The sequence below is a fragment of the Aphelocoma coerulescens genome, chromosome 3, assembly GCF_041296385.1.
Source record: "Aphelocoma coerulescens isolate FSJ_1873_10779 chromosome 3, UR_Acoe_1.0, whole genome shotgun sequence".
Classification (NCBI taxonomy): domain Eukaryota; kingdom Metazoa; phylum Chordata; class Aves; order Passeriformes; family Corvidae; genus Aphelocoma; species Aphelocoma coerulescens.
The window spans coordinates 69304064-69324529 of NC_091016.1; the positions used below are offsets into that span (position 1 = coordinate 69304064).

Here is a 20466-nt window from a genome sequence, read left to right on the forward strand (position 1 = left end):
TGACATTCCTCAAAAGTATTGTCAAGCATTTGGGCATGGCTGAGTCACCATCCTTGGAGGTATTTAAAAGACATGTAGATGTGGTGCTTAGAGACATGATTTAGTGTTGGACTTAGCAGTCTTTTCCAACCTAAATGATTCCATGATTCTACTATTCAGGGGTGTAGCTGCTCCACTATCCACAGACGCTTTGGGGTATATCTGCTCCAGCCTGGTGTTATTCAGAGTTCACGGCCCCTTCAACCAGAGTTCAGACTATTGTTACAGCATTCCTACAGTAGTACAAGAGCAGCAGCAATGAGCAGGCCATCTGTCTGCCCAGGCATGTGGCCAGTGCTGTTATCAAAATGCTCCCAGGCACAGGAAAGTAAGATGATAAGCTCTACAGCATAAGGCAGCCATGGACAATCACTCCATTCTAATATAGAGCAAAGCAAGCAGGTCCTCTGGTGAGAGCAGGAGCCTGTCAATTAATAGCCTAAACAGTTGTAGCAGCTGTAAATCCAGTATAGCGTGTTCCTATCAAATCTGTCATTATCTTCAACCCCTCTGGCCCCACACTGGGTGCCAAAAAGCACGCTTGTGGGTTACTCTGAGCAGGCAGCTCAGACCCACACAGCCACTCACACTGTCCCCTGCTGGGGGAAGCAGGGAAGAACAGGAAGGGTAGAAATGAGAAAACTTATGAGTTGAGATACAGGCAATTTAATAGGTAAAGCAAAGCCATGCACACAAACAAAGCAAAATCACTCCATCGCTACTTTCCACCAGCAGGCAGGTGTTTATTCGAGGAAGGTAGAGTTCTACCACGTGTCATGATTACACGGGAAGGTAGACACCATCACTGTGACCATTCCCTATGCCTTCTTATTTTTTTCCCTAAGTTTTATTGCTGAGCACATTCTAGGACATTCCTTACCAATAAAATTAGATTATAAAACTTAATAAAAATTGGCCAAGAACCCAAACTTTTCTGTTTCAAGATCAAAAGCCTCACACATTAAAAATACTTCTTTTTATCCCTACCAAAAGGGAAAAAAAGCAATCCATATGATCAATACATAAGAATAAAGAAAGCGACAAGAAAGAAGGAAATAATTATTCTTTCTGTTCTCAATTACTAAATCATAAATTTGAGTGACCATTCTGCCTATAGACTGACATTATACAAATGCAGGGTGAGGGTGAAAAAACCCCATTCCCCTATAGCTACACGGCAGCCCTCAGTTCATCTGGCAATTTCAGGAAGAAGAAGGTGTTTTCAAAGAACACAGGCAGGACATCTCTGACATGTACATGTTAACAAGCACATCAGGAAAATGGGGAGAGTAATTTCTGAAGAGCACTTTTTTGTAGACGCTTTCAATTTTCACTACTAAGAAGCCAAAAGTCCTCTAAGGCCATGAAGAACTAGGCAGGCCCAACACACCATGAATTCTAAGATGCCTTTGTAGTCATTTGTCATCTATCTTCTAAAATTAATGGCACTCACTTAGGAAAAAACACTCTGAAGTTTAACCATTTTTCTCATAAATGTTTCTTGTCAGCCATAAACATCAAAATTATCATTTTGATGAAGGTGGTTTTGCTAGAATACTATGATATTTACAAGCATTTTGAAAAGTGCATTTCTTTTTCTGTATCTGGATGAAGCGAGTCATTTCACCCTCATGCAAATGCTGCTTTCCTGCTTTGTTTGGTGAGGTGTGTGGCTCAGTGATACCCAGCAGAGAGTCTAATACTGGTTCATGCCTTGGCAGGCACACCTGGGTGCAGTCGCTCCAGGGTTAACAGCAGTACTGTTTCTCCTCCTGGATATGTGGCTCCCTTGGGCAAAGCAGGATGACCTTTGCCTAGGGCCTGACCTGCTGTAGCACCCCTTGCTCCCAGCTCCATCCCAATAACTAGATTCTCTGCCAAAGTGTGACAGAGATAAGTTAGTCAGGTCTTCAGGTGTGCCCTGTCCCATACACACACCCCCTCTCCTTTACAATTGTCTCTGATGGGAAATACGATTTGTCCTAAAATAAGAATACTGAGTGAGAATACTAAGATAAGAACACCCAGTGAGCATTACAGGAGGAACTGTCTGGGTGTTCCTATAATGACACATTTCAGAGACAGGGAGCTGTCATGATTTCGACTGACTTTGGCACACATCAGCCTGCAAAAGTGTTTAAAATACTTCTGGAGACTGGGCCAAGTGGGCAAACTGGTCTCCCAGGCTGCAGACAGCTTCCAGGCAGATCCCCTGGTCCTGGCAGGGGTGCCTGCAGGGTACATCCAGCCCAAAGGTGAGGAACACTCACCTTTTGGTGAGTGGACAGGCAAGTAAAAGCACAAAATCCAGTCATGTACAGAGACAAAATCCTAAAGCAGTTCCACAGGTGCTTTGATGCTTTGCCACTTGCCTTTGTAAGGCCAAAGACTGTGAACGTGTACATTTCTAGCTGGTTATAACATAAGCTGGTTATAATATGTTTAGACATGCTTATATTGTATACTGCTTTGGCAATATTAGGATATTGTATTAGCAATAAATCTAATCATACTCATCCACATAATGTATCATGCTTCTTGTGCCTGACCAAGAGTCTCCTCTCTACCACTCTTCTACACAAAGGTAGGATCATAGGTAGTTTGGTTTTGTTAAAATGAGATCTGGTTAGACAAGGTGTTCATTCAGGACATAATTCACCATTTGAACCTCTTTGGGGGTTCAAGGCTATTACATAGTTGAGTGGTTGAATTTTAAAATTCAAAATTTGGTATAGTATTTGGGACAAGTTGTGAAACAGGACCCTAGCTAGGATTAGACCAAGTCTGTCAAGTAGAGGTGACCAGCTAGATTTAGGCTTGCATGCTAACTACTGTTGAGAATGCACGTTGGCTAATGACCTAACATCAAGATAAAGTTGTATTAGGCACAAAGTAGTGGACAGATTGTATGTTGGTAATATTAGGGTTGGATAGGAATGGCTGTTAGCCCATAAGTGTGGCTAAGTGTGACAAAGCAGTAAGGCAGAAAAAAAGTAAGAATAGTAGACTGGTCCTCAAAATAATAATAAGGCAACAACTTATTTTGGGCTCAGTTTCCAGTCCTCTTATGGGTCACTGTGGGAATGGATTAGGAGCATGGGACAGACTTTACCCTGGGCATTGTCATTTTAATAAAATATGAGGTGATCTGTCCAGGATGGACAAGTACTGACACTGGGTATTGATGGAACGTGCATGGTGTCCTGGGGTGACTGTATGATACTGTATTCTCTATCATCTTCCATATGTCCAACATGAATAATGTCAGATTGTTCTGCAGCACTCTTTAAATAAGCATACAATGAAGAGTATTATCAACATTTTTTACAGAATAAATAACTTCATGTTAAAACTGAGGCCAACCCAATTCTAAGAGCAAGACAAGCATGTACAAGCAGACCTTCAATTGCATCCCCTGTTTTCAGTGATCATCTGTTACATGTATATGCAGATAATAACACACATGCAAGCATTATTTGTTTCCTAACCAGGTACTTCCCACTGCTGACAAGAATGCACTGACTTCAAAGCATCCTGTACCTGTTGGCTGCAACACACATCTCTGCTAGCTGTGCAAGTGCTGATGCCCCATGTATCACTGTCTTCTGTGGTACTTCTTAAATTTACTCACAACATTTCTCACTGTTTATGTGATCTGTTCTTCTAGGCCTATTTACACAAAAGCTGTTTATATTTAAAACAAGTAATTGGCTACCCATTTCCATGTGGGCCTTTCCCCCATGAATACACCCTGCTATCTTCCTCTCAACTCCAAGCCTGGAAATGTTAACTTTTCACTGCTCCGAGGCCCCTAGTTATCAGCTTGATAGTTGATCGGACAGGGAGGTGAACAGCTTTATTTTTCCATTGAAGACATAAGTTTGTATCTGTTTACCAGCACTAGCTGGATGTTTGAAGCCAAACATCCACAGACAGCTCAGAAAATAGTGTCAGCATCAAAGATACACAAAATTTTAAAACTGTCTTGATTTGGCATTTTATGTTTATTTTTAGTATAAAAACCTCTGGATATATATATAGATATAAAACGCTCTCTACCAGATAGGAGGTTGTGGACAGCTGGAGGTCAGCCACATGTCTCAGGTAACAAATTACAGGACAAAAGGAAACAGCCTCAAGTAGCACCAGAGGAGGTTTAGATTGCATATTAGGAAAAAAATATTCACTGAAAGGGTGGTTAGGCATTGAAACAGACTGCTCAGGGAAGTGGTGGAATCACCATCCCTGGAAGTGTTCAAAACTGTGCAGATGTAGCCCTTGGGGACATGGTTTGGCGGTGGGCTTGGCAGTGCTGGGCTACTGGTTGGACTCGATGATATTGGAGGTCTTTTCCCATCTTAATGATTCTGTGATTCTAATGTAATACTATTATACTCATTTTTAAATGTAATACTAGGGTATTTTATTGTGTCCAGTTTTGGCATAGGAGCTCCTGGAGTGGGTCCAGTGGAGGGCTGTGGATGACTGGGGGACTGAAGCATGTCTCATATGAGGAAGGGCTGAGGGAGCCTTTTCAGCCTCAAGAAGAGACAACTGAGAGGGGACATCATCAATGTCTGAAAGTATCTGAAGGGAGGGTGCCAAGAGGATGAAGCCAGGCTCTTCTCAGTAGTGCCCAGCAACAGGATGTGAAAAACGAGGTTCACTCTCCTGTGAGAATTTAAAGGGTTTAATATAAAGACAATAAGAGACACATAAAATAAAGCAAAGGGGTAATGACCGGGTGCCTTGGCACTCTACCAAGAGCACACCTGATGCTCGGGGATAGTCCTTTTTATACCATTTTTAACTGTCTGTTCCTATGCATATTCAAACTTTTCCCAGAGCTGTTCTGCATGGCCACTCCTTGGTTCCGCCTTTTTAGAGCATGCGTAGTCTTCTGTCTTGTGGTTTTATTTCTTTTGATTCTTGGGGTTGGGCCCGCTAGGTAAGAGTCGATGGTAGGGTGGATCTCTTAATTCTCCAGACAGTCAGGGCTGATGGCAGCTTTGGCCTCTTTGCCCCCCGGGCAGAGCGGTGATAGCGGCTCTCGGACTCTCCTGGCCGCAGTTCTCTGGGCAGAATAGCCTTTGGGCCCTTTTGTTCCCTGGACAAAGTGTTGATTAGCAGCTCCTTGGGCCTCATCCTCTGTTCGCTTGGAGGTTATCTTACTTGCTCGCACTTGCTAAAAAGAGAGAAAACTACATCCACACAGCAAAAAGCATTTCTAACATTATATAATATCTACCTTTATACTTGCGAGAAGCCAATATTGTAATATATGTTTATAACAAGGACAAGAGACAACAGGCAGAAACTGATGCCCAGGAAGTTCCAGCTGAACATGAGGAAGAACTCCTTTATTGTGCAGGTGACCAAGCACCAGAATAGATTGTTAGAAAGGTTGTGGAGTCTCCCTCTCTGGAGATACTCAAGAACTGTCTGGATGCAATCCTGTGCCATGTGCTCTGGGATAACCCTGCTTGAGAAGGGAGACTGGAGCAGATGATCCACTGTGGTCCCTTCCCTGTGATTCTGTATTCCTGGATGTCTTTAGATAAACGCATTTTCAGTTTGTCCTATGACTTACCATAGGAATGAATAACTCCACAGTAATCACACCAAACTGGGCGCAAGTACAAACCGGGAGAGCAGTGGCTGGAGATCAGCCCTGCGGAGAGGGATCTCATAATAACGCAAGGAATCCTCGTCGTAAGAACCAGAACCAGCATTTCGCCAAAATATTCTAAGAAAAGATTATTCTAAGAAAAGATTATTCAAAAAGCAAAGAAGCCTAAGCAAATATTTTCGTAAAAAGAAAAACAAAACCAAACCACTCCCAAGTTTTAAGCGGCTCATGCTTTCCCCCCGTCGCGGGCAGGCCGGGGCGGGCGGTACCGCCCGGAACGACCGGGCCGAGCAGTCGCTTCCCGGGGAGCGGGATCCGGGACGGAGCTTCCGGCGGGGCGGGAGGAGGAGAAGGGCTGGGCGCCGCCGCCTGCGCCTGACAAAGGGCCCGGTAGGGCCCGGCCCGGCCCCATGGCGATCCCCATGGTTCCCATGGAGACGCAGCTGCAGAGCATCTTCGAGGAGGTGGTGGTGAGTCCGTCCCCGGAGCGCCGCCGCTGCCGGGGTAGCGTTGTGGGCAGACCCGCGGCTCGTCCAGGTCCCCGCGGCCCGCCGTGCTCCCTCTGGGGAGGGGGTTGGGCCGTACTGAAAGAGAGTAAAAGCAGGTGGGAGAGGCGCTTTTGGTTTTCCTGGCGCAGTTAGTGCGGTGGAGCTCCGCCGCCCTCCCCGGCCGTGTTCCGCGCTGTTCCCGGCGGGGGCGCCCGTGGGAGCCATGAGGGAAGGTGGGAGCCATGAGGGAAGGTGGGAGCCATGAGGGAAGGTGGTTCTTCAGGGCTGAAATCTGCCCCCGCTAGGCTTCATAGGAAAGCTGGGACAGAGCAGGACTGGGCATAAAACAGCGTGCTTAGCCATTACCGAATTACAGTGCGCTGAATTTGCTGTAAAATAAGCAGTTTAAGGAGTTTTGAAGAAGACTGTGAGAGGATGTATGTCCCGAGGAGACGTTTTTCTCCAGCCAGCATAGTGGCATTATCAGATTGTGGAAATACACACGCACAACGCTGCCTGCAAAATGAAGTAGTTGGCCCAAAGTCTTCCTCGTTTCTCCATAGGACATTCCTTCCAGCACTTTTCACCAGGTTTACTGCTTATCTTTGGATGCGTTCAAGGATTTTCACATCCTTTTTAATTTGTGGGCCCCGGAACTGCGCGGAGTACTCAAGGTGTGGCCATACCAAAGCTGAGTGCAGCAGGGTAATCACCTCTTTTGTCTGGCTGGTTGAACACAGTGTTTGATGCATCCCAGGATGGCGTTTGCCCTCCTGGCTGCCCAGGCTCTCCCTGCTGGCTCACACTGAGCTGCTGCTGACGAGCACCCCCAGATCCATTTCTGCAGGGCTGGTCTCCAACCACTCCTTTCCCCATTTATACTTGTGCCCAGCATTACTCTGTCCCAGGTACGGAATCTGGTATTTACTAGACTCCATGCCACTGATTGCCCAGTGCTGCAGTCTATCCACATCCTTTTGTAAGGTCTCTCATCTTCAAGAGAGCCACCAGCACCTGTCAATTTAGTATCATCATCAGATTTCCTAATGGCGCATTCAATTCCTGCACCAAAATATAGATATCAATATATTGAACTCTAGAACTGAGCCCAGAGGAGCACCACTGGTGACCCATCACCAGCCAGATGCAGCCCCACTGACTGCACCCCTTTAAGCTCTGCCCTCCAGCCAGTTCTTCGCCCAGCACACTGTGAACCTGCTTATCCCACAGTTCAACAGCTTGTCCAAAAGGATGCTGTGAGGGATAGTATTAAAAGCATTATCCAGTACTTCCACTGCCTTCTCTTTGTCCTCTCTAGGTGGGATAGGAATGGTGGGATGTCTTATGGTAGAAAGATATTAAATTAGTTAAAGAGGACTTTCACTTTGTGAACCCAAGTCAGTGGGTCATTAATCACACTTCTGTGGAACACGAATGAGCTTCTTGGTAGATGTCAGACATTTGCAGTTGGAAACCCTGGGGTGACAGTAGCTGACAGTCCTGAATGGGGGCCTGACTGACATTTCAGACTAAAGAAGCTGGTTGGAATGTCTGAACTGGAAAGAATATGTAGGTCTCAGAGAAGCTGAAATTTATTTCCATATAATGAATTTCAGTAGAGGGAAGAAAAGCCCAACCTTTCTGTTTTAAGCTGGCCTTATAAAATGCATGATGTACTTTTCTTCGTGTGGTGTTAAGTTGCTTGTAGCATATTAATTGCCTACACATGACTGATTCCTCATTTTGGCACTGCCATTCAGATTGTTCTCACATTTTTAACATTGTCATTTGCCTGTGTTGTCACACTGGCATTTTTATGCACTGTTACTTGCCTAAAATTGATATGGAACAACAACAAAATAGTTCCTGAGAAGATGTCACTGTATTTTTGGAGCCACGACTGAAAATATAGCAACTTACTTCTTTCTCTGCTGCTGGTACCGAGTTGGGGGACAGCAGCAAACCTTACCTCGCTTACTGTGCAGAGCAGATGAGTGTCAGTTTCTCCTTTTCTTTTTGAGTAGCAGTGACAGGAAGTTCTGGGCCAAGTGATGGAAAAGGACCAGAAAGTTGATTTTGTTACATGCTCTTATGTCTGTAATATAGCAAAGAAAATACACTGTGGTCAGTGATAGATCACAACTGAGTATAATATGAAATTCTTACGAAAGGTAGGAAAAGCTTTAGGACGGTATTTTCCAGAACCTATTTGCTGAAGTTTTAGAATAACAACGTAGAAGCCTTTGAGCAAAATGGAGTTGAAAAAGAAAAGGGGGGGAAAGGAAGGTCTTAGAAGAGATAAACCGGATATTTGTGTTTAGCTTTTTACCTAGTACAAGATCATTGCATCATTCAATGGAATTTAAAAAGCAATGGATCTAAATTTGGATGAGAAAGTAATTACATTTAATTGATCTGTGTAACTGAGTGTTGTGGAACATAAGTGAGACAAATAATTAATGGGATTCAAAAATACTAATTTTTCAGATTATAAGAACTCTAATCATACAATAGAGCAATTTCTCCAAATTTGGGAAGTGAATCAATCTCTAGGTGTTTAGAAGACAAAATAATAACAACCCAAAACAAAGAAACAACCTTAATCTGGATCTACAAGGTTTATATGAAAACAAAGCAATCTCATCTTTGGAAGAATGTGATTTAGCAGAAGAGATCCATTGTTCTCTGGTACAGTCCTGTAACAGCACAACTTAATCTTGTGCTTCATCATGGTGGTGTGATAGTCATAGCAAACCTTCTAACAGTATCACTCGGGGTTTTTCTCTTACAGAAAACAGAAGTAATTGAAGAAGCTTTTCCTGGGTAAGTGTGATATTACTTTATTTGTACAAAATGTTATGTATAAATGTACTTTTCTACTTGTTTCATTGGGTACTGCTAAAAACTAATGTTCTTATTTGCATTAGGATGTTTATGGACACTCCTGAAGATGAGAGAACCAAACTGATGAGCTGCCTGGGAGCTTTTAGACAGTTCTGGAGCAGTCTTTCCCAGGTTAACACTTGATTTGTTGCTTATCTGTGTGTACTTTATATGCTTTTTTAGTATAAAGATACCTTTTCTGGTAGACAAACACTTAAGCTGTAAGGGCTGTGTTCAGTCATTCAGAATCTGGTTTCAGACATGCCATAGTAAAGAATATAGGAAGACATAGCAAGGAAAAAAAAGGTAGTTTTGAGATTTGTGAGATTGTATAGTGTTCAGCAGAGGTTGTGCAGTGCAAATAAAGATAAGCAAATAGAAATGTAACAGTAAAGAAATAAACAATAAAAGTTTATTACAGAATTTCTGGTTGAAGTGAATAAGTAGGTAAAAGAAAAAAAAATCAAATAGATGTTTAAGTTCAAAAATCACCTTTCAAAAGCTAGATACTCCAGACACTGCTCCGTAATTGGATGCCTGTTCATTAAATTTCACTGAATTTGATTATAACTGTGAAAAGGAAAAAGTAATATAGAACAGTTGTATTTACTTTAGTCTGTGCTAACTTACATGTGAAAACCAAAGATGATTATAGAAATCAGTGCTTAAACTGGGAAATACTTCCTGTAGTGGACAGCTGACCAACTTCTGCTGGACAAGTGAGCTTCTTCAAAATAAGATTGAAAGACTTGTAGGAAAAACTGTTGGTTGGACAGCTGGATCACTTCTACTGATCTATAGTCTTGTTCTTGTGTTAGTTTCATTTTTTCATAGTGGGATACTATATGAATTTTATAGTTTGTTTCACTACCTGTAAATACATTCTTTTCCCCCTCTATTGCTTTTTCAGGAGTCCCATGAACAGTGTGTCCAGTGGATTGTAAGATTCATTCATAGCCAACATAGTCCTAAAAGAATTTCATTTCTTTATGACTGTCTAGCAATGGCAGTAGAAACTGGACTTTTGCCACCTAGGTAAGCCATGTTGGAATAATTGATATGTGGAAGATGTTATATCGGAGGTGTTTTTACAGTGCCATTGTACAGTTACTACTGGAAAACACGTGCTTATTACCTGCCATTCATTCTTGCATTGTGTTCTTCTGCTAGGATGGTTTGTGAATCTCTGATAAACTCCGATACGCTTGAGTGGGAAAGGACTCAGCTGTGGGCATTAACATTTAAATTGGTCCGGAAGATTATTGGAGGTGTAGACTACAAGGTATCTTCCACTTACTCATTTCTCTTTGCAAAGACATGTTATTTGCTACCTTTGTTTTTATGATTTTATCTCAGACACATCCAATTTTTCAAAGTCTGCTTTTCTTACAAATGAAAACTCAGACCACTTTTAATGCTTTTTCATGGTTGAACTTCACCCTAAGAGAGGATTTTGTATTTGTGTATATTGTGTAACTCTTCATACTCTTTTCTCTGTTACGGTCCCTTTCCACCTTTTTCAGTTACAAGCTAAATAACCCTAATTCAGTTGCAGAAGTGGTAAACACTGGAAAATAAAACTATCAAGCATTAAGGCTGGAGTTCTGTCATCTACTTTAACCCCTGTTGCTACATAGCAAAAGCTCCTGAAAGCTGAGTCCTTGGCGTGGCCCTTAGCTCCATGAGAAGGAGTAGGAAACCGCACATGTCTTGCAGAGAATCACCTTGCAGCATTGTTGATCATGTTAGAGCAGAAAACATAAAATAAAACATTGGTCAGGCTGCAAAAGGCATTGTAGGTTGGATGTCTCTGGATGTACATCAAAATACCAAGAGTTACTTTCTCTTCAGGAGCATCCTAAGACTGAGAAGTTCCAAAAGGAATTTAATGTAATTAGTGTTAAATTTTAATGTAATTAGTATTAATATAGTCAGTAGCAGTTTGTCTTCTGACGCTTAGCAACAAGAACTAATTTGTCTGTCAAAATATTGTCTGACCATATTGATTGTGTAATCTTTCTGCCAGAAATAAAGAGTATCTGGGAATGTTAATTTCATGTGCTTTCTTTCAGGGTGTGCGTGATCTGCTGAAAGTGATACTAGAGAAAATCCTAACGATTCCAAACACTGTGAGCTCAGCTGTTGTACAGCAGCTTTTAGCAGCAAGAGAGGTAACTATATGGGTTTTATACCACTGTAGAGGAAAATAGGCCTCATTCTTTTGTTATTAGTGAGTTTCTGATGGTTGGGATAGCTCTGATTGTTGGTATAGTTCAACAGGAAAGTCTTACTCTTTGTGTTCTAATTCTTTACTGTAATTGCATTTTATATAGTAAACAAAGTGCTTTTGTGGGATATTGTAAATAAGTGTTAAAATCCCTGTAAGAGAGTCAGGCTCAATGCTTGGCTTGCCTAAGGTAAGATGTATAGGATATAGTAATGATTAATATTTTTTTCTTAGTGAATAAAAATAGTAATTGTTTTCAACACTTTGTGGGCAGACATAGAGGCATGGTCTTACTTAGGCTCAAACAGTCTAACTTATGCTTGTACAATTAAAAACAGGTTTTAGACCGAAGTATTACTGTCAGAATACAACTTAAAAATAAATATTTTAATCTTGTATCTGTTTTAGTGGGCTGTCTCAGACTAGTAGACAGATTACACATTCATTTACCCTATCCAGGGTCTTTCACACTGATGTTTTTTTTATTTATAGGTGGTAGCCTACATCTTGGAAAGAAATGCATGTTTGTTGCCTGCCTACTTTGCAGTTACAGAAATCAGAAAACTATATCCTGAAGGAAAACTTCCCCACTGGGTAATGATAGGATGCCTAATGTACCCTGGAATTTTGTTGCACACAACACTTACTTTTATAACAAAGTTTATGTGAAAATTTAAAATCTGCTCAACAGTAAGCTCTGTGTTTAGTCACATAAAGGAAGATACAGTCTTGATGTGATTGCAGCAGTAGCTCCCTGTGATCTTGCATGAAACTGATGACATAATTTTGACTTATGGTCTGATGTTCAAAACTCTTGAACTCTTGAGTTGGTTTTGTTGAATACGTTTGGAAATGCAGGTCATGCACACCTGCCACTTTGTGCTTTCTCTATGGCTTCAGGATAAGAAAAATCACTTTAAAGAGCTGACCAGTGTTTTCTGTGTTTAAACTTGGTTACACAGAGATATTTGGGGCTCTGGTGGGATGAAAATGGTCATAGTTTCAAACAAAGAATGTAATATCAATCCAGTTTTTAATTTTGCATTCCATTAAAATAATTAGGTGTTTGGAAGAGGATGAAATCCCAACTTCCTTGTATTAATGGGAAAAAACTGTTATTGTCTTTTGAGAGATTTGAAGTAGATTGTACTAATCTGGGTCATTTTTCTATGTGGAATTGTTATTCACTGGCAGAGATTTATTGTGAACAGAAATTACAGCTTATTTTAAATAATCTAAGTGTTATGCTTTCAAATAACATAGTTGGTATAGGACACAGTTCTTAAATAAACTCCTACTTGAGTGCAAACTGGGAAGAGTGCTTCCTGCACTTCCTTTCTAATGCCACATTTTTTCCTTTTGTGGTTTTATGTTCCAGATGTTTTTGCCAACTTTTTGAGATGCATAGGAAGCTAGTTATTTTAGTAGATTCCTGCATGTGTTATTAAAATGCATACATATATATATTTAAGTCTTAAATATTCCTTATCAGTGTCTGGAACTTAAACCCTGATTTTTTTCTCCTCTTCTCACCCAGTTACTAGGTAATTTAGTATCAGATTTTGTGGATACCTTCAGACCTACAGCAAGAATAAATTCTATTTGTGGTAAGAGAATGACTTAATGAATGACTTTACAATAAATTCATTTATGTTGAACTATTTTGTTTCTTAGAACCTTTTGGGACATATATCATTAGGCAAAATAATTCAGATCTTATGTTTCATGTAGTACCTCTACCCTTGTCAGTTTGTTCTCAGACTTGGTTCTCTTCAGTTTTTGTTTTGAAGGGGAAAATTCATATTGATGAGATCAAAATAATTTTTTGCCACCAGCTGGTGGTGGAAATGTACTAGTTGTTACATGGTTGTATGGTTTCTAACTACAGGTGACTAGTAGAGTAGGAGAATTGTAGGTTTTCTGTGCTCAAGGATTTTGAGTTAATAACTATCCACTGGTAGGTTAGTCATGGAGTGTTTTGACTTCAGTTTCCATTGGAGCTTTTGTAGCTGCTCAGCCTCGTCTCTGTTGTCGCAGGCTTCTGGGTGAGCGTTTCCTAGCTCAGATGAGTACTGGTTCTACTTTTCTGTGGAAGAAATGCTTATCTTCCTTTACTGTTAGAAATGTGATGATCAAAATTTGGCTGTTCTAATGTGATGCCTGCTGCATTTTTCTTCAAAAGATAAAAATGTCTTCTGTTTGCTTTGAGTAGTTTAATAACAGCTGCATTAGTTCTGAGCAAGGTTTGTTGTGATGGAGCTTCTTTACTGCAGAGATTAAAAATGTAAATTCATCTGTAATGCTCTTGCATTTCTCCTAATTCTTATCTCACAGAAGATAAACAGTAATGAGTATTTTAGACCAAACCACTACATGTTCCTAAAGCATTTTGTTTCAGAAGCATCCAGTTATTCTTCTATTGAAAGTGTGGCATAGCTTTTATTTGTATGACTGACAGGGATCACATACTATTTTTTCCAAGTGTTGTGTGTGTAAATGACCTGTATAGATACAATTGAAGGGAAGAAATAAGCATTTATTTACTTCTTGTTTTATGGGATAACAATATGGTCAATTTGGATGATAGAAGTCACAGAATTTGAACTGAAAGACGACAAAGTTGAGGCACCTAAATTTACGTGCTGATACACAGGTTTGCTTGGGGCTCAGTTCAGAGGCTTATGTTTAAGCAACTAAAATAAAGGCTAATTGTCTAGTCTGCACTGACCACCAAGTGTAAATGTAGCCTACCAAACACACTTCCATGTGTTTTGGTCTCACTGGGGTACACTGACTGAATTGACTGGACCGTCATTGACTTTAATTGGAATACACACGCTTGCATTTGAATGCTTTACTGAACACAACCTTGCCCACAGGGTGAATGAAGGGAAATTGAAAGACTTAGATTGTACTTAGGTTTATAAGGCTATAATCTTTGTGGAAAGGGTCAGTCTGCCAAAATCAAATCCCTACGTCAAGCAATGGTAGGGGAACAGTATTCTGGTAATCTGTAAGGATTCTTTTAGATTGATATTTGCAAATACCTTTGTTTTTGGGGTATTCAGTCTGAATAAATGAGGACTTTATTGCTTAGATATTTTTTTAGTTAAAAATTGATTAGAAAAATAAAATCAGTTTGAAACAATCCTATGGTAAAGAGCTTTAAACAGTGGAAATTTCAGGAGAGCATTAAAGTGGCCAAAGCCAGTTTTTGCATCAAAATGATCAGGCAATGGGCTAGTCTCACTGGTTGAGAATTTATGTTTCATTGCATGTAGGTCGCTGTAGTCTCCTTCCCGTGGTAAATAACTCGGGCGCCATGTGTAACTCATGGAAGCTGGATCCTACAACCCTTCGTTTTCCTTTGAAAGGTCTCTTACCATATGATAAGGTACGCCTTATTATACTTCCCAAACATGTTATATTCAGTAAAACAAAACTTCTATGTCATTAAAGCAGGGAAAAGTTTCAACTCTGAATATCCATTTGTTCCACTTAGGCTAACTTCAAAGGTGTAGATGTTTTATATTTCAATGATTTCAAGCTATATACAGAGGACCTTGAAAGTAGTGTTTGGTGTAACTGCTGTCCAGGATGCTGAAGAGCATGAGATATAATTTAATGTGCTTTGTGGGTGTGTGCATGTGAGAAAGCAACTGAGAGCAGAGAATTGATTGGAAAATTGGCTAGATGGAAGAGAATGGGAAAGGAATTTCTTCTTTTCTGTGCTCTTCATTATTCCACAGGAAGGATAATTTTACAATTCAAACTTAAAGTTTGCATATTTAAACTTAAAACTCTATGTGTGAAGTAGTGATGTACTGAAAGAATTTAAAGGATCGGGACAAAGATCTATGTTGTCCTGCATCCCATTCCCTATATCCTAGATGTCTAAGAAAGGAAATAAATACAGTATATCTAACGACCTGTATAGTGCTGACAATGTACAGTCATTATCATTTTGTGTGTTTCCTGAGACAGATGTGGTTTCTCTGTATTTAGTAAACTTTCATCTCCCAAATACTTGTTCAGTACTCTTCTTGAGTAAGCTTCTAAGCTTCTTCTTCCGTAAGCTTTTAGTATCCTCAACATTCCTTTGACAAGGAGTGCCACATTTCAGCTTCATGTTGCATGAGGAACCAGTTCCCTCTGTTTGTTTTGAAGCCAGCTTCAGATAATGTTTTCATTTGAAGTGATTCAGCTATTGGAAGATGCAGTGAGCAGTTGTTTCATATCTGATTTCTTCACATTAGTCCTGATTTTTATGCACTTTGGTCCATTGCATCAGTTGTCTTACCTTTTTTCCTTTGAGTTCAAGGCTGATCCAGGAATTGTACCATCCTTTTATTGAATGAAGAATGTACTTCTACTTGGTCCTCATAAAATCTGCCACTTCTTAGGAGCTATGATTATCTCCTTTTTTCTTTTGGTTATCAGAGAGCAAGACGATTAACCAGATAATATGTATCTGCATAAATGAAACATTCATTCTTACATTGTTTAATTCAATTAAATGTAAACTCAGTATTAAACATCATCTTGAGGCAATATATGTTTGTATGTGATTGCTTGTTTCTTTTTCAAGGATCTGTTTGAGCCACAGACTGCTTTGTTGAGATATGTGCTGGAACAACCGTATTCAAGGGATATGGTCTGCAATATGCTAGGTCTGAATAAGCAGGTACTGTACTGTGCTGTAACATGTGATATAATTCTGCATAGAATCTGCACTATTCTTTTTCTCTTTTCTTTGCTATAGCTAACTAAGCAAAACAGTTTAGGTATAGAGAGTGATTTTTTTTTTTTTATGAGATCATATTAGGTTAATTGGACACTGTTATTCCTATCATTTGTATATTGCTTTACGAATGTTAAATTGAAAAGTAGAGATTTAAAATATGATTTTTTTTTGCATTGCTTTTTTTTCCTATAAGGCCAGCCTCAAGTACACCTTTGACAGACAGTAGGAGACTGGTTATTGTTCGTTAGTTTTTAAAGCATTTTTGTACTCTGTTATATTGGAATGTTTTAATACTAGAATAGTTGAAAGCTGGGGTTTGTTTTGTTACATTTTTTCTTTTGAAACCTTAGAATGGGGGGGCTTAGTCTGACTTGGGGATCCTTGAGGCTGGCCTCATAGTCACTGTTTTGTCTTTTCTTTTTTTCTTCCTTTATTTTTGTTCTGTCCTGTCTTGTCCTGCCCATCCTCCAATGCTCTAGACCTTGAACATTGCTCAGGTATGTTCACAACCTTACTGTTGTATTGTGACTAACGATACGCTGGCCGCTTTGTAGCCACTGATTCCAGGTAGAGAATACATGTACAGCCAGGGCTTGAAATTGGCAGGACCATTAGTCAAGGGCAAATTCTCACTACAATTCTGTAGAGATATGAGAGATGTAGCATAAAGCTGACAGTTAGTGGTCCTCTGATACTAAAATTTTCATTGGAATGGACTGCTACCATTTCCCTTACCAGTCATAACTTTTACTTTGCTGGAATTTTCAGATGAGGAGAGATTTTTAGTTCAAAACTTCTTTCCTTAAGCAGGTGGAAAAAACATCCACTGGACCTAATTATAAAAATATAAGGCTGTAAATACATCATTTAAAAAAAGAAAGGTTTACTAGTGGAATTTTCTTATCATTAGGAAGCCTCTGTGAAGAACTTCCCAACAGGTAATTATAATATTCTCCAATCTAGGTGAAAGAACAGTAGTGCAGAATACCACAGAAAAAGTAGTTCCTTAAAATTTTGACTACTTGTTTAAATAAATAAACACCTGAGCAAATCAACCAAGTGGACTTCTGCTTGAAATTTGAAATTATGTGTTCTATTTACAGTTTATCCCTCATTACACTAATAATTGCCACACCTACTTTAAAAAAAGTGTTTAAGATTTTATAAAATAGCGTTGCTGTTTGCAATACTATAGTGAAGGTTGTGTCAGTGTTTCCATTTAAGAAACTTTTTTCAGGTTTGTAACTTGACTATAAAATTTACATGATCTTGAAACCTTGTGTATATTTCCCAATGTAATGGAATACACCAGTGCATTTTCTGAACTGGGACAATGTTTTTGAATGCACAGATTCCTACATCTTGGCTAACAGTGCTCTGTGTTGTATATGACGATCTCTTGTATCTGAGACTTAAAGCAGCTGAAATGTTAAACCCTGGAATTGAGCTGCTTTTACTGTTTAAATGAGTAGTATTTGTGTGTCTTTCTGTGTCTGCACTGAGTTGATAAATCAAACTATTCCTCTATCCATCTTGTAGCTGGTAAATAGTACAAGATCTAGACAAAAATTATTTTGAACCCGTTTTATTCTTCTAACTATGGATGGTCTGTCCTTTCATGTAAAAAAACACTTATGTTTAAAATGCTGGGTTTTAACTCCTACTTCACTGTCCTCTAAAAGTAATTGAAGAAATAAAATGTATTAAATTATACTTCTTAAAATTTGTTTGCTAGTATAGGAATTCCTACACAAAGTTTCATCCTGGCATGAATTTTTATGGCCAAGGAACAAACGTGAAGAATGTAGCTTATAAAGGAAATGCTGACAGAACATGAACTATAGCTGTGCTACTACAGTTACACCAGCATAAAGATGTTGAAAATTTGTGAGTTGAAAATATGTGAGTTAAAAATACAGATATAGAGGTGGGTGGTACAGTGGTATAGGATAGGAAATATGTTCCATTTAAATGTTAATGTACTCTGCTTAAACTGTGGAAAACCTTAAAATTTTTACTCATTTTTAGGTACAAATTAGCGTTGTGTTATAGTTCAATTTGATAATGTAGTCACGTGACAAAAATAGTAGCATGCTTTTCAGAAGTTGTGTAACTATATCAATGCTTTCAGTAAAATGGCTGATAATTTAGTATTGTATTATTAGAGAAATAACCTGCAGAAATGAACTGTCACTATAATAGAAGACACTAGAAATGCAAAAAGTGCCAAGTTTGTTTCAGAATAAATACGGAAACACCTTAACACAATGATCATTATTTATTTATGATCATTAATTATGTGAAGTTGCTTGTATGCCCTGTCAACTATTTACACAGATCCAGTTGCAGGATTGGAGCCTTCATTTGAGTCTTTTGGCATCACAATCTAGGTATGGTTCAGCCAGATTTGTCCTAGTTCTCAAATATTCTTGAAGAAGAACAATGAAATTTTCTGGTTCAGTCTTAACTAAGCAGATCTGTGTTAGAAAACCATTTACTCAAGCCGTCACTGAGTTGTGTAAAAAACATACAATCCCAGCTGTCCTGTTAACCTTGCAGGGAGAAAAATGAAGGTAAAGTTTCTTAAGTTTACAGATTCATATGTTCCTTTCCAGATTCTACGTTTTCTTGTGGGATGAGGTTTTCTAATACCCTTATCAAGTATATGGCTTTAAGTCCAGATGTAATAATGTGGACTTCAAAATTTTTCTTTTGTTGGTGTGCGGGGACTCTTGAGTTTTTGCTGCTGTGTACTTCTGTGTGGGACAGTGCATACTCTTTTATATCTGTTTGAATTGGTCTGTAGGAAGTAAGATTTCAATTGTATTTTATCCCGTATGTTATCATGGTTTGCAGTTGGACTCTTAACTTAAGGGTCTTTTCCAACCTAAGTGACTCAACAATTCTATGTCAATTTATATTCTCTAGTTGGGGTGTTAATTTCAGTTCTTAGTTATTTTTTAAGTAATTTTTTGAACTATATAACAATTTGGTTTTTGGAAAATGATTAACAGTTCAAAGTGTCTTAGTACACTGATACCACATTCAGATTTGGTTTAGGGATCTTACAGTTGGTTCTTAAAATGGAACTAAAGTAGTGTCTTAAGGACATGAACTCACTTTGGAGGTTTTGGATTATATCTTTACCTTCTCTGTATGTACAGACTTGCATAAAGAATAAAACGCCATTTTTGCTTGCATAGTTGCAGTTAGGATCTTGTTGCAGTCCTCTAATCAATCAAAAACTATTATTTTGATTTCTCTGGTTTGGGGAATATTTGAGAGAGGAGGTCATTTTCAGGTGTCCTGCTTCTGTGATATACAAATGTTTAATTAGCAGCTATTGTATTAATGATTTTGCCCTTTAAATAGTGTATTTGGCTGGTCACCTTTTAAACCAGCAGTGGTAATCTGCATCTTATCTATGCCTTACTCTGTGCAGGTGAATATGTTGTTGTGTTCTCTGCTAGCTACAAATCAGGATAATTAGCATGGGAACGCTGTTGTAAGCAGAATCATTAAGTGAAAGGAATGACATAATACAATATTTAAAAATTGACTTTCCTTTCACTTTTTTTTTTTAAATTTAGGTTGATGCTGTCATCTTACTATCCAATTTTACTGGTGATAACATGGCAAAGTACTTAGTTTAAGGGGTGTGATTATTTTTTATATGTTTCTGATTGTAAGGGTATGTGTTGAGAACACTCAAGTACATGTTCTTTGTTGAAACTTACTCCTTTTTTTAATGAGGGAAATTTAAGAATGGCTGCCAAACTTGGAAGAGATTATAGAATCAGGTATAATATAAACAATAAGCTTTGTGTCCTCGTAGCATACAGTTTTGGAAAATGGAAGTGTGGGAGTAGTTCTGTCATGTATTAACTACTTTAGGCATTTTGAATTGGACTTCTGGAGATGCCATTTACTCTTGTAGGGAACATGGCATCTGTGGTTTGGTCTTCTGAGTCCATTTCTTAAATGTAGATACTTACTAAATGTTGTTTGTTTAAAATACTCAAAAGCTATCATAGCCATCAGCCAGCCTTACTGACTCCTTAAAATATTTTTCTTTTAGGAAGCCCTTTTAATGCTAGCCATGCCCCTGCCCCGCCCTTAGATACCCTGTCTCGACACCCCAGAAAAGAAGGAATTAAAAATTCAAACCCAAATAAGAACAGCAAGCCACCATCGAAGTGAAGCTCTGATCCACTCTAAAGAAATACCACTAGTCCATCAGAGGGCTGGTCTTGAGAAATTTTAGTTTCAAGTTGTCATGGAAGCGCTTTTTTCCCCGCTGTATTTCTTCATGGCTTAATAATGTTTTCAATGAAATTATGTATTTTCAGATCTTTAAATGTTATTTTTAGAGCAAAATGGGGAATGCGTTAGTACAACCAAGTTATAAAAATTTGAATCATGTTTACTTTAGGGGAAAAGCATAGTTATTTTGAAT

General features: G+C 39.1%; 1 protein-coding gene across 2 annotated transcripts in view; it reads left to right on the forward strand.

The window, feature by feature from the left end:
- Window positions 1-6000: 6000 nt before the first annotated feature.
- The window catches only part of MED23 (mediator complex subunit 23), a 38136-nt gene continuing 23670 nt past the window's right edge, over window positions 6001-20466 (forward strand). Inside the window, exons 1-11 of one of the 2 annotated variants that reach the window (XM_069010761.1) lie at window positions 6001-6138; window positions 8948-8979; window positions 9084-9171; window positions 9950-10074; window positions 10210-10321; window positions 11112-11210; window positions 11759-11860; window positions 12804-12873; window positions 14548-14660; window positions 15855-15950; window positions 16490-16507. In XM_069010761.1, the coding sequence (XP_068866862.1) occupies window positions 6079-6138; window positions 8948-8979; window positions 9084-9171; window positions 9950-10074; window positions 10210-10321; window positions 11112-11210; window positions 11759-11860; window positions 12804-12873; window positions 14548-14660; window positions 15855-15950; window positions 16490-16507 (915 nt within the window). In that variant the 5' untranslated portion in view covers window positions 6001-6078. The remainder of the gene's footprint in view (window positions 6139-8947; window positions 8980-9083; window positions 9172-9949; window positions 10075-10209; window positions 10322-11111; window positions 11211-11758; window positions 11861-12803; window positions 12874-14547; window positions 14661-15854; window positions 15951-16489; window positions 16508-20466) is intronic. The other variant, XM_069010762.1, reaches the window with a different exon arrangement.